Source organism: Cnephaeus nilssonii, assembly GCF_951640355.1.
Source record: "Cnephaeus nilssonii genome assembly, chromosome: 16".
NCBI lineage: Eukaryota > Metazoa > Chordata > Mammalia > Chiroptera > Vespertilionidae > Cnephaeus > Cnephaeus nilssonii.
Window position 1 is genome coordinate 57,678,479 of NC_137087.1, and position 11,975 is coordinate 57,690,453.

The 11,975-nt window shown below is 59.6% G+C and overlaps 1 protein-coding gene across 16 annotated transcripts in view; it reads right to left on the bottom strand.

The window, feature by feature from the left end:
• The window catches only part of JAKMIP3 (Janus kinase and microtubule interacting protein 3), a gene marked incomplete at both ends in the record, with an annotated part of 30,156 nt that extends 25,946 nt beyond the window's left edge, over nt 1-4,210 (bottom strand). For all 16 annotated transcript variants that reach the window (XM_079794032.1, XM_079794034.1, XM_079794038.1 and 13 more), the window contains 2 exons: nt 590-1,087; nt 4,076-4,210. In XM_079794032.1, the coding sequence (XP_079650158.1) occupies nt 590-1,087; nt 4,076-4,210 (633 nt within the window). The remainder of the gene's footprint in view (nt 1-589; nt 1,088-4,075) is intronic.
• Nucleotides 4,211-11,975: the final 7,765 nt, after the last annotated feature.

Below are 11,975 nucleotides of genomic sequence, written 5' to 3' on the forward strand. Positions count from 1 at the left end.
TTCTCCAACTCCCCAGCCCGGGGGCTCTGAGAACACTGAGTCCATGTGGCCTGCCAGGGGACACGGTCTCTGACCACGGGATGCACAGGTGCCCATGCCTGACCTGCAAGATGGTAACTTCCCGCCATCCAGCCTCAGAGCATGCACAGGGCACAGGGACATCAGGACGGCCTCGGGGACATGCCACCCCACCCTGTCCTCGTGGTCTCATCTCCCTGGACCCAGTGAGCTGGACAGACTGCAGAGCCCGCCCAGTGATGGGAGAAGTGACTGTGCCAGCAGAGAACTATCCCTGCGTGGCTGGCAGCCTAACCTGCACTCTAAGGAGGGAGGCTTTCATGGCCATTGCAGGCATCCTGTTCTGGCCCAAACGAGACACAGGATGTAAAGCTGGTAGGAGAGGGGCAGAGAGAGGACCTCTGCTGACAGCGGGCCCTTCTGACCTTTCCTCGCATCCTCATGTCCCCAGGACCAATAGTGATGGTGTGGGTGCCTGTGCCCCGAAGCAGGGTCACCCCTGGCCGCCACCCCTCCCCAGTCCCCCTGCCTTCGCCGCCCCTCCCCTCCCCACCACCGGCAGCCCACGTACCAGCCTGCGGATCTCCCGCTCACACTCCTTCTTGATGCGGGAGATCTCCTCCTGGTGCAGGTGGTACACGCTCCGGATCTCCGCGGCCTTGATCTTGTCGGCCTGCATGACCATGGTCAGCGCCTCCTCCACCTGCCGCTTGGCCCCCTTGAGCTCCAAGATCTCCTGCTGCATTTTTACCTTCTCCACCTCGAACCCCTTCTTGGCCTCCTCCTTGGCCTCGGACAGCAGCCCGGTCTTGACCTTCTCGGGGCCGCCGTCGCGCAGGGCGTGCAGCAGCGCCTGCAGCCGCTGGTTCTCGTTGTCCTTGATCTTGATGACGCGCAGCAGCTCGGCCTCGTGCTGGCGCAGCAGCGTCTCGCGCACGGCCTGCAGCTCCTTCATCTTCTCCTCGTGCAGCTTGCTCTTCAGCTCCGTGAGCAGGACCGCATTCTTGTGCTGCTCGTGCTCACGCACCTGCTTCAGCTCCTGGTTCTTCTCTCTCTCCACCCGGCTGACCTGCAAGACAAGAGCGAGGCTGAGTCGTCCCTGAGCAGCCCCTGCACTGGCCAAAGTCTGGACACTGATTTTACAAAGTTTTGCTTGCAAACTGGGTTGCTGCTTCCATTCGAGAATGTCTCCTTAAAATGCAACTGAGACCTCGCTGGTTTGGCTCAGTGGATAGAGCGTCAGCCTGTGGAGTGAAGGGTCCCGGGTTCGATTCTGGTCAAGGGCACATGCCCTGCTTTCGGGCTCGATCCCCAGTAGGGGGCGTGCAGGAGGCAACAGTTTAATGATTCTCTCTCTTCATTGATGTTTCTATCTCTCTCTCCCTCTTCCTTCCTCTCTGAAATCAATTAAAAGATCCTATATAATAAAAGCCTAATATGCTAAGTGTCTGGTTGTCCAGTCGTTCATTCAATCAATCAAAGGGTAATATGCTAATGATATGCTAAGGCCGCTCAACTGCTCACTATGACGTACACTGACCATCAGGGGGCAGAAGCTCTGACTGGTAGGTTAGCTTGCTGCTAGGGTCTGGCCAATCGGGACTGAGTGAGAGGGCTGGACACGCCCTGGAGCCCTCCTGTGGTTGGGCTGGCCAACCTCCTATGTCCCTCCCCGGCCCCAATCGTGTACAGGTGGGGTCCCTCAGCCTGGCCTGCATCCTCTCGCAATCTAGGACCCTTCAGGGAATGTCAGAGAGCCAGGTTCAGCCTGATCCCACAGGCCAGGCTGAGGGACCCCCACCGGTGCATGAATTCGTGCACCAGGCCTCTAGTATTAAATAAATAAATAAATGAAATGCCACTGACACAGGACCGAGTGTCATAGGTGGAAGTGTCTCTGCACCCACAGGTGTCACAAGAGAACCTGGGCTGGAAGGTCAGGTCCATGGCATCTGCTCTGCGGCTCCGCAGGGACAGGCCGGTGAGGAGGGGAAACTGTCACCTCTTAAAGGAACCTGTGTGGAGGGTGGGCAGGACCTCCTGGGCACAGCATGTGGGGGCAGGGGCACGCCTGCCCTTTGCCCAAATAATAGGTGCTGCACTTACCTCCAATGACATTCCTGGCAAATGGGGACACCGAGCTGTCTAGATGACGTCTGATATACAGGCCTTTGGAAAACTCGGATTTTTTACTGAACGTTTATTTTCGTCTAGAAGCTGTGGCTGTGGCTAAATGACCCCAGCTCCCCTGCCCCCTGGCACTAACTCGGTGCGCAGACTCCACATGGCATGAAGGGCGGGTGGAATCCAGGCCTGCCTGGGTCCATGTGGGCCAGACGATGAGAGAAGCCCACCACCCAAGACACAGCCCTCGCCGCCTTCTCCAGCTCACAGAGGTGCCGCCTGCTTCCTGTAGGACCCTGAAAGGCAGACAGGTACCTGACAGACACCCCTCCCTGCCCCCCCAAATTGCAGTGCCATCCGTGGGTCTGGAGCCCAGCTCGCCTTCCCTCCTAGCAGACGACATAAGGTGCTCCTTCATGAAAACTTCGTGGACGGGACTGAGCAGAGAAGGAAAACGAAGTGATGTGTATCGGGGTTATGGGTGGAGGGTGGAGGAGAAAAAAATGCAAAAGAGTTCAAGGTTAGAAGGGGCTTAACCGTGACGCTGATCCAGGCTGTTGGGAGTGGCAATGAGGCCACACTGAGGTTACCCTGCCGTCCAGTGCCCTGGACTCTGTCACAGGAAAGGTCCCTGCCGGCGTCAGTGTCAGACACACATGACAGGCCTGGTGAAAAAATGACACGGCACCAAGCACCTCCCTCCCCGCCCGTCCAGGCAGCACCCACAACGGCCACCGTGTGGGCCCTCTGCATGTGGGGACAACTCCGCATGCCAGGCCGCCTCATATCTGTGCCTCCACCCCTGTTCCAGCCAGGCAGCCGCCTGGGCCTCCTGGGGACTCTGTGACCTGCTGGCCCAGGGCAGGTGCTGACACGACTTCCCTGACTCCCGAGCGGCCTTGAGGTCACTCTGACAGCTGCCCCTGGAGCGTGTCCTCCCCAGCACCAATGGCAGCAGGTCCTTTAACTGCCCCCTTTTTTGCAGAGCAGGGAACCTGAGGTTGGTGGGTAAGGGTCCAATAGTAAGGATGCCAGGCTTCGTGGCCCAGGGGGTCCCTGCTCAGCTCCGCCACAGACAGCATGAACATTGAAATCTGAATTCAAATGCGCCTCACGTGCCACAAAGTATCACTCTGCCTGGGACTGAACCAGGAACTCAGAGAAGCAACGGGCCCCAAATAACCTGGTTCCCTCCATGGCCAGGCCTCCTAGGAGAGACGTTGCGGGGGGACTTACAGTCTCCAGTCCACAGCCGAGGGCCTTTCAAACCCTCCAGGAGAGAACCCCACCCCAGGGCCTCCCTCTCCCCTGCCCCACCCCTGTCCTCTCCCTTCGCAGCCCCCTCCCACAGGCCCATGAGCGCTTCCTAGTACCTCCTGGGATTGGGGGAGGAGGGGCAGAGTCACGGAGAGAGGAGGGCAGTGTGGGCAGTGGGACGGTGCTGAGTGGGGCACCACCTCTGGCCAGTCTCTCATCCTCCCCACCCAGGTCCCCCAGGTCCCTCGTCAGCCTTCCCTAAGGCTGCAAGGACCCCCAAGGGCTGGGTTTCTGCGTTTGGTCCCCACACCTGGCCGCTAGAAGCCCAGGCCTGGCTGTTGCCTTCAACTAGCTGAGGGCCACACTAGACCCGGTATAGTTGGGTTCAATGCCACTCTGAACACTCCAGAGGGAAAGGACATTGTCCTGGGATGGTTCCACTTGCCGAGGTCCTGGGCTGGTCCTGGCAGTCAGGGCTGTTCCCACGGGGCCGGGGCTGGGGCCTGTGTTCTGCTGCCCCGTCCCCAGAGCTGCCTGGAGAGGCTCTGGGGAGCAGGACCAACTGGGTAGCACTTCTGCAGAGACCTGGCTACACCCCATACCCGCCTCTGGGCTGACCCAGGGGAAGGGGGAGAGGGCGGGCGGGGGGCGGGGGAGCTGGGTGTGGGGAGCCCACCTTGCTCTTCTCCTGCTGCAGCTCAATCTGGATGTCCGTGAGCTTGGCCCGCAGCTCCTCGTTGGCGGCCTGCAGCGCGGCAAGGGCCTCGGCCTTGTCCCCCTTGGCTCGGCTGCCCATGCCCTTCTTGGACATGGTGAGGGGAGCCCGAGGGGCGCTGGGGGCGGGCCGCCGGGCTGGGCTGGGCTGTCCACGCCAAGCTGGGGCAGGTGTTGCCGCGCTGCCCCTCTGCTACATTTTCTCACTCACCTGCAGGGAAAGCACACCTGGGTGAGCAGCCAGCCTCAGGCCTGAGCTCGGGGCCAGTGGAGGCAGGTGGGGGCCAGGCCAGCCTCTCACCTGCCCTGAGGGCGCTGGCCTGACTGCAGGCCGGTCCCAGTTGGCAGAGGCCGGGGGCCCTCCATCAGCACCCCTGACAGGGACCCACAGGCGAGAGCCTTTACTCTCCGCCCCTTCGGTTACCTGGCTCCCTGGGGAACTAAGGGAGCATTTCACTGCTGAGCGGTTCAAAGCCTTAGGTTTACTGAGAATATTCTCAGATCTATGACCCTGATCTTCGTTTTGAAGAAGAAAATCCTCGTGTGTTGGTCCTCGTTGTCTCACACTTGGGATCAACGGCAGAGCCAGAGGCCAGAGCGGGCACTCTCGTCTTCACCCCACCGACACGTTTTCTTAGCTCATCTCATTCATATCTCAGTCAGCAGCAGGATTATTTACTAATCGCCACGGTACCCATGTATCCTTTCCACAACCCTGCCAGCTCCATTTTCTCTGAACGCCTGGGGAAACTGAGGCACAATGTAATAACAACTGCTTCTTCAAAAAAAAAAAGTGTTGGGAACCAGTTTATAGGATGCTATTTCCCTAAAACACAGGAGTTCCTTGTGTAGAGTGATGTCAATGGACACATTATGATTCTTTTTAAAATATATATATTTTATTGATTTCAGAGAGGAAGGAAGAGGGAGAGAGAGATAGGAACATCAATGATGAGAGAGAATCACTGATTGGCTGCCTCCTGCATGCCCCACACTGGGGATCGAGCCCACAACCCAGGCATGTGCCCTTGACTGGGAATCGCACCTTGACCTCCTGGTTCATAGGTCGATGCTCAACCACTGAGCCACACCGGCTGGGCCACATTGTGATTCTTGATTAAGTTGTAAAGAGAAGGCAGCATCCACCCACAGGGCGGGTGGGTGATGAGGACTCGAGCCTTAAACAGGCCTGGTTCTCAAGATGAAGCAAGGCCCTGGCAGTCTCTCCCTCTCCCCAACCCACCAGGAACCGGGAGCCAGCGGGGCCTCCCACGGGGCCGTGGTCGGGTGTCCACCACACCCAGCACTAAGTGCAGTCCCAGCTGAGCCCCCACCCCCACCCCCACCCCCAAGGCTGCCAGACAAACGCCTGCTTGGCATATGCCACCAAAGAAACACTCCGTTCAGAATGAGCAATGCTGCCCAGAAGGGAGCGGGACAGCGCCCCTCACAGGCAGGAGCTGGGACACAGAGGCACGGAGCATCTCCCTGGGAGCGTCTGCACATGCTCCCCCACCGCCAACTCCCGCCCCGGCCGGTATGAATGCATCTAAATATAGCAGCGAGTTCAGCAGGAATAAACCTGTGCAGAACGACCTCAGTGCTCCCCGAAAACAGCAACGCCCCTGAGCATTCACCAAAGCAGCACACGCAGCGTCCACCCCTGGCGGCCTGTGCTCTCCTCACCGTTTTCCTGGTGACCCGGGAAGCGCAGCTGGTCCAAGGCCGGCGCAGCTGTGCGGTCGGCTCCGAGGGCTCTGTGACTCAGCAAACCCAGCCTTCGCTTTTCAGATGGGATTCACCACGCTGCCACTGCATCCAGGGGAGGGCCGGCCGCCGCTCCGGCTCCGAGCAGATGCTTGTGGCAGGATCGCCAGCTCCCCGGTGCATGAAAACGCCACACCCAGACGGGCGTCTCAGGAACGCCCAGCTCCTGTCCACTGGGAGGCTGCCTGGATGGCTGCTGGGTGCGGAAGGGAGCCGTCCGCTCAGCCCTCGGGTAAAGGCAGCGCCCTAGATGGGGTCCTGGGAGCTGCCCTCCTCTGTGTGCCCCCGAGGGGAAGCCTGACTCGGGCGGGTGGCCACACGCCCAGGAGAAAGGACAGGTGAGGACCGCGCAGCGCTGACTCCCTGCCCACGCGCTTGCCCGGCGTCCGGCCGCTCCAGAGGACCACTCAGGCAGGTCCTCTCCTCCTTAGAGAATCCCCTTGGGGTTTGTGCAGCCATGAGGTCAACAGTATGAACGAACTCTGCTTCAATGTAAATGGCGGGTGACAGAAGAAACTGGTGCCCCTTGAACTCCGAAGAGTGAAAAGATACAAACGCATCAGACAAATGGAGGCCAGAGCCTCTGGTGCGATTGGTGAGCCCAGGCGCTCGCCCCGCGGACACCCAGCTGAATTCCATGATAAACCCCGCGATGCACAGGGCAACGTGATCAGGGCCTGGGGCGTCCCGGGTCTGTAGGGTTTCCAGCTGAAGGGCATGGAGCATCCAGCCGGCCCGATTCAATCAGGGAAACAAGACCGCGGGGCAGAGGGCCTGGCCCAGCACAGAAACTGGGCTGCATTTGAGTCAGAACAACTGGGGTCTCCCCATGTGGAGAACCCGTGTGAGCGCTGAGTGAGGAGCCGGCGGCCGCTGGTCCAATGACCGCTTGGCCGCCCCCCTCCCATTTCTAGGGCACGCGAAGCCGTCTGCCCACTGTGCCGGTCTCTCCTTCATCCTGCCCCCATATCACGCTGTTGGCGGTGCCAGGTCGGAAGGCTTCGTATCTGGTAAGGCTCGTCTCTTCCTCCTTGTTCTTCAAGTTTGGCTTTTGCTGACCATTTATGCTTCTACGTCAGCTTGTCCCAGGCCCTGAAAACTCTGTTTGGACTCTGACTAGAACCGTCATCGGTTCACGGGAGAAGACTGACATGTCTTGGGTGTTGGGCCCTCTTGCTTCGTTCCCCCTCTGCTCAGGGCTTCCTCGTGTCTCTCAGTGAAGTACCACTTTCTCCCGAAGGTTTTACACAACTTTTGACATATTTACTCGGGTGCCTGATCTGTGTGCTCCCATCACGAATGGTATTTTTGTGTGTCCTTGTTGCCTTCTCCTCACCATAACTAGGCGAAAGCTGGGATGGAGGAAAGCTATTGATGTCTCCACGTTTACCTGTGCCAGCCACCTGCTGACACCTCCCGGTTCATGTCCACCCCCTCTGGAGAAGGCAGTTTTGTTTCGCCTTCCCAGTCTTTATACCTCCTATCTTTTCCCCACGCTGCTGTGCTGGGTGGGGCCTCCAGCACCCCGTTAAGTAGAAGCAATGGTAATTAGCATCTTTCTCTCATTACTTTCTGGAAGAGAAATCGTATAGCGGGTTCCCCATCAGGGACCAGTGTGCTGCAGGATTCTCATCGATTCCTTTGATCACGAGAGCATGTATCTGTATCCAAATTTGCTAAGCGCACATTTTTTAAAAGTTTGTGAATGGATGTTGTCATTTATCAAACGCTTTTTCTGGGACTGATAGAAGAACTGTATTGTTCTCTCCTGGTCCCTCCAGAGCCAGCCTGTGCCTGCCCCCAATCCCACCCCGACCCCAACCCCAGGGCCACCTGCAACCTGACCTTCGACCTGCTCACCAGTCCTCCTGGTTTGGAGGTTCTGATCACCTCATTTCAAGCCTCCGGCTTGGGAGCCATGCAGAGGTGGCTCCTCACAGGGTCCCTAAAGCGTTTCCCCTCCCAGGTGGGCAGAAGCGGACGGGAGCCCCAGCGTGATGCCAGGTCTTAGTGGAGGCTCCTGCACCTTCAGCAGGTTTTGTCTCCTCCTCCCACCCTGAGGGGCACGAAAGTGCAGGGATTCTGGGCTCCACACACACCCCAAAGGGGTTCACAGCTCACACACACTCAGAGGGGTTCACAACTCACACACACTCAGAGGGTTCACAGCTCACACACATTCAGAGGGGTTCACAGTTCACACACACTCAGAGGGTTCACAGCTCACACACACCCCAGAGGGTTCACAGCTCACACACACTCAGAGGGGTTCACAGCTCACACACACTCAGAGGGTTCACAGCTCACACACACCCCAGAGGGTTCACAGCTCACACACGCCCAGAGGGGTTCACAGCTCACACACACTCAGAGGGTTCACAGCTCACACACACCCCAGAGGGTTCACAGCTCACACACACTCAGAGGGGTTCACAGCTCACACACACTCAGAGGGTTCACAGCTCACACACACCCCAGAGGGTTCACAGCTCACACACGCCCAGAGGGGTTCACAGCTCACACACACCCATGGGTTCACAGCTCACACACGCTCAGAGGGGTTCACAGCTCACACACACTCAGAGGGGTTCACAGCTCACACACACCCATGGGTTCACAGCTCACACACACTCAGAGGGGTTCACAGCTCACACACACTCAGAGGGTTCACAGCTCACACACACCCCAGAGGGTTCACAGCTCACACACGCCCAGAGGGGTTCACAGCTCACACACACTCAGAGGGTTCACAGCTCACACACACCCCAGAGGGTTCACAGCTCACACACACTCAGAGGGGTTCACAGCTCACACACACTCAGAGGGTTCACAGCTCACACACCCCCCAGAGGGTTCACAGCTCACACACGCCCAGAGGGGTTCACAGCTCACACACACCCATGGGTTCACAGCTCACACACGCTCAGAGGGGTTCACAGCTCACACACACCCATGGGTTCACAGCTCACACACGCCCAGAGGGGTTCACAGCTCACACACACCCATGGGTTCACAGCTCACACACACTCAGAGGGGTTCACAGCTCACACACGCCCAGAGGGGTTCACAGCTCACACACACCCATGGGTTCACAGCTCACACACGCTCAGAGGGGTTCACAGCTCACACACACCCATGGGTTCACAGCTCACACACGCCCAGAGGGGTTCACAGCTCACACACACCCATGGGTTCACAGCTCACACACACTCAGAGGGGTTCACAGCTCACACACACCCAGAGGGGTTCACAGCTCACACACACCCCAGAGGGTTCACAGTTCACACACACTCAGAGGGGTTCACAGCTCACACACGCTCACAGGGGTTCACAGCTCACACACACCCTAGAGGGGTTCACAGCTCACACACGCCCAGAGGGGTTCACAGCTCACACACGCCCAGAGGGGTTCACAGCTCACACACGCCCAGAGGGGTTCACAGCTCACACACACTCAGAGGGGTTCACAGCTCACACACGCTCAGAGGGGTTCACAGCTCACACACGCTCAGAAGGGTTCACAGCTCACACACCCAGAGGGGTTCACAGCTCACACACACCCAGAGGGGTTCACAGCTCACACACAGCCCAGAGGGTTCACAGCTCACACACAGTCAGAGGGTTCACAGCTCACACACGCTCAGAAGGGTTCACAGCTCACACACACTCAGAGGGGTTCACAGCTCACACACAGCCCAGAGGGGTTCACAGCTCACACACGCCCAGAGGGGTTCACAGCTCACACACACCCCAGAGGGGTTCACAGCTCACACACGCCCAGAGGGGTTCACAGCTCACACACACCCATGGGTTCACAGCTCACACACACCCATGGGTTCACAGCTCACACACACTCAGAGGGGTTCACAGCTCACACACACCCAGAGGGGTTCACAGCTCACACACACCCCAGAGGGTTCACAGTTCACACACACTCAGAGGGGTTCACAGCTCACACACGCTCACAGGGGTTCACAGCTCACACACACCCTAGAGGGGTTCACAGCTCACACACGCCCAGAGGGGTTCACAGCTCACACACGCCCAGAGGGGTTCACAGCTCACACACACTCAGAGGGGTTCACAGCTCACACACACTCAGAGGGGTTCACAGCTCACACACGCTCAGAAGGGTTCACAGCTCACACACCCAGAGGGGTTCACAGCTCACACACACCCAGAGGGGTTCACAGCTCACACACAGCCCAGAGGGTTCACAGCTCACACACAGTCAGAGGGTTCACAGCTCACACACGCTCAGAAGGGTTCACAGCTCACACACACTCAGAGGGGTTCACAGCTCACACACAGCCCAGAGGGGTTCACAGCTCACACACGCCCAGAGGGGTTCACAGCTCACACACACCCCAGAGGGGTTCACAGCTCACACACGCCCAGAGGGGTTCACAGCTCACACACGCTCAGAGGGGTTCACAGCTCACACACGCTCAGAGGGGTTCACAGCTCACACACACCCCAGAGGTGTTCACAACTCCGGGTTCCTGCTTCCTTTTCTCACACCCTGACTGCCCCCCTCCTCCCCCCTCCCCTGTAGGTGGAGCTGGAGAGGGCCTAGCGCGGTGCATCCAGCACTCAGGGCTGTGGAGAGGGCCCAGCGCGGTGCACCCAGCTCTCAGGGCTGTGGAGAGGGCCCAGCGCGGTGCACCCAGCTCTCAGGGCTGTGGAGAGGGCCCAGCGCGGTGCACCCAGCTCTCAGGGCTGTGGAGAGGGCCCAGCGCGGTGCACCCAGCTCTCAGGGCTGTGGAGAGGGCCCAGCGCGGTGCACCCAGCTCTCAGGGCTGTGGAGAGGGCCCAGCGCGGTGCACCCAGCACTCAGGGCTGTGGAGAGGGCCCAGCGCGGTGCACCCAGCTCTCAGGGCTGTGGAGAGGGCCCAGCGCGGTGCACCCAGCTCTCAGGGCTGTGGAGAGGGCCCAGCGCGGTGCACCCAGCTCTCAGGGCTGTGGAGAGGGCCCAGCGCGGTGCACCCAGCACTCAGGGCTGTGGAGAAGGTGCCAGCGCGGTGCACCCAGCTCTCAGGGCTGTGGAGAGGGTGCCAGCGCAGTGCACCCAGCTCTCAGGGCTGTGGAGAGGGTGCCAGCGCGGTGCACCCAGCTCTCAGGGCTGTGGAGAGGGCCCAGCGCGGTGCACCCAGCACTCAGGGCTGTGGAGAGGGTGCCAGCGCGGTGCACCCAGCACTCAGGGCTGTGGAGAGGGTGCCAGCGCGGTGCACCCAGCTCTCAGGGCTCTGGAGAGGGCCCAGCGCGGTGCACCCAGCACTCAGGCCGCGTGAAGGAGAAAGCTGCCGGATAACCTTGGTTGGCCAGCTTGCCAGCAATTCCACTGAACTGTTGAAGCAGCAGCTCTACCCTGACACAAAAAAAGCTAAAAAAAAAAGTCAGCTTCCCACTCCCCGCTGCTTCTCCGAGGTGCAGTCCGCTTTCTCCTTGAGCTCTGGACTCCTGTGGGTCAGCAGGGCCAGGACCTGGGGTGGCGGCCGAGGTGCCTTGGAACAGTCTGCAGGGCCCCTGCTCTGAGCTGCAGTCCGACCGCCCCCCTGCCTCCATCCTGAAGCAGACTCAAGGCTTCCACATCCGTCCAGAGGCCATTGTTGCAGCCGAGGACCAGCCACCTCCGTGCAGTCCTTGAGGGGAGACATCTGGGGTGTCCTCCCGGCCTGATGAGGCGGCCAGCAGAGCCACCGGAGGCGGCAGGAGCAGCAGGGCCGGAACCCGCGGGCCTCCCTCCCCGAAGGACCCCTTGATGGTCCCGTGTAGCCATAGTTGCCTCGTAAAAGCCATCTTTCCTTAGATACACACGGACATGGGTGTTTCCAAGGTCCCTCCTGACTTGGGCAGGTCCATCACTGCACCTTCATCCTCAATGAAATGGCCTCCCTCCAGAAGGGTAAGATTTGGGGGCAAATCTCAGCTCATAAGGGAGACTTCAAATGCACACTCCTACGTGTGGGGACAATGTCTCCTGGCAGGCAGGGCAGACACCGGTGACGATGCTACATGGTGAAGATGGGAGACCTCCCCGCTCTGCTTCATGGGACCCGGGAGGTGCCGGGACCCTGCGGAGGAAAGCTCACCTG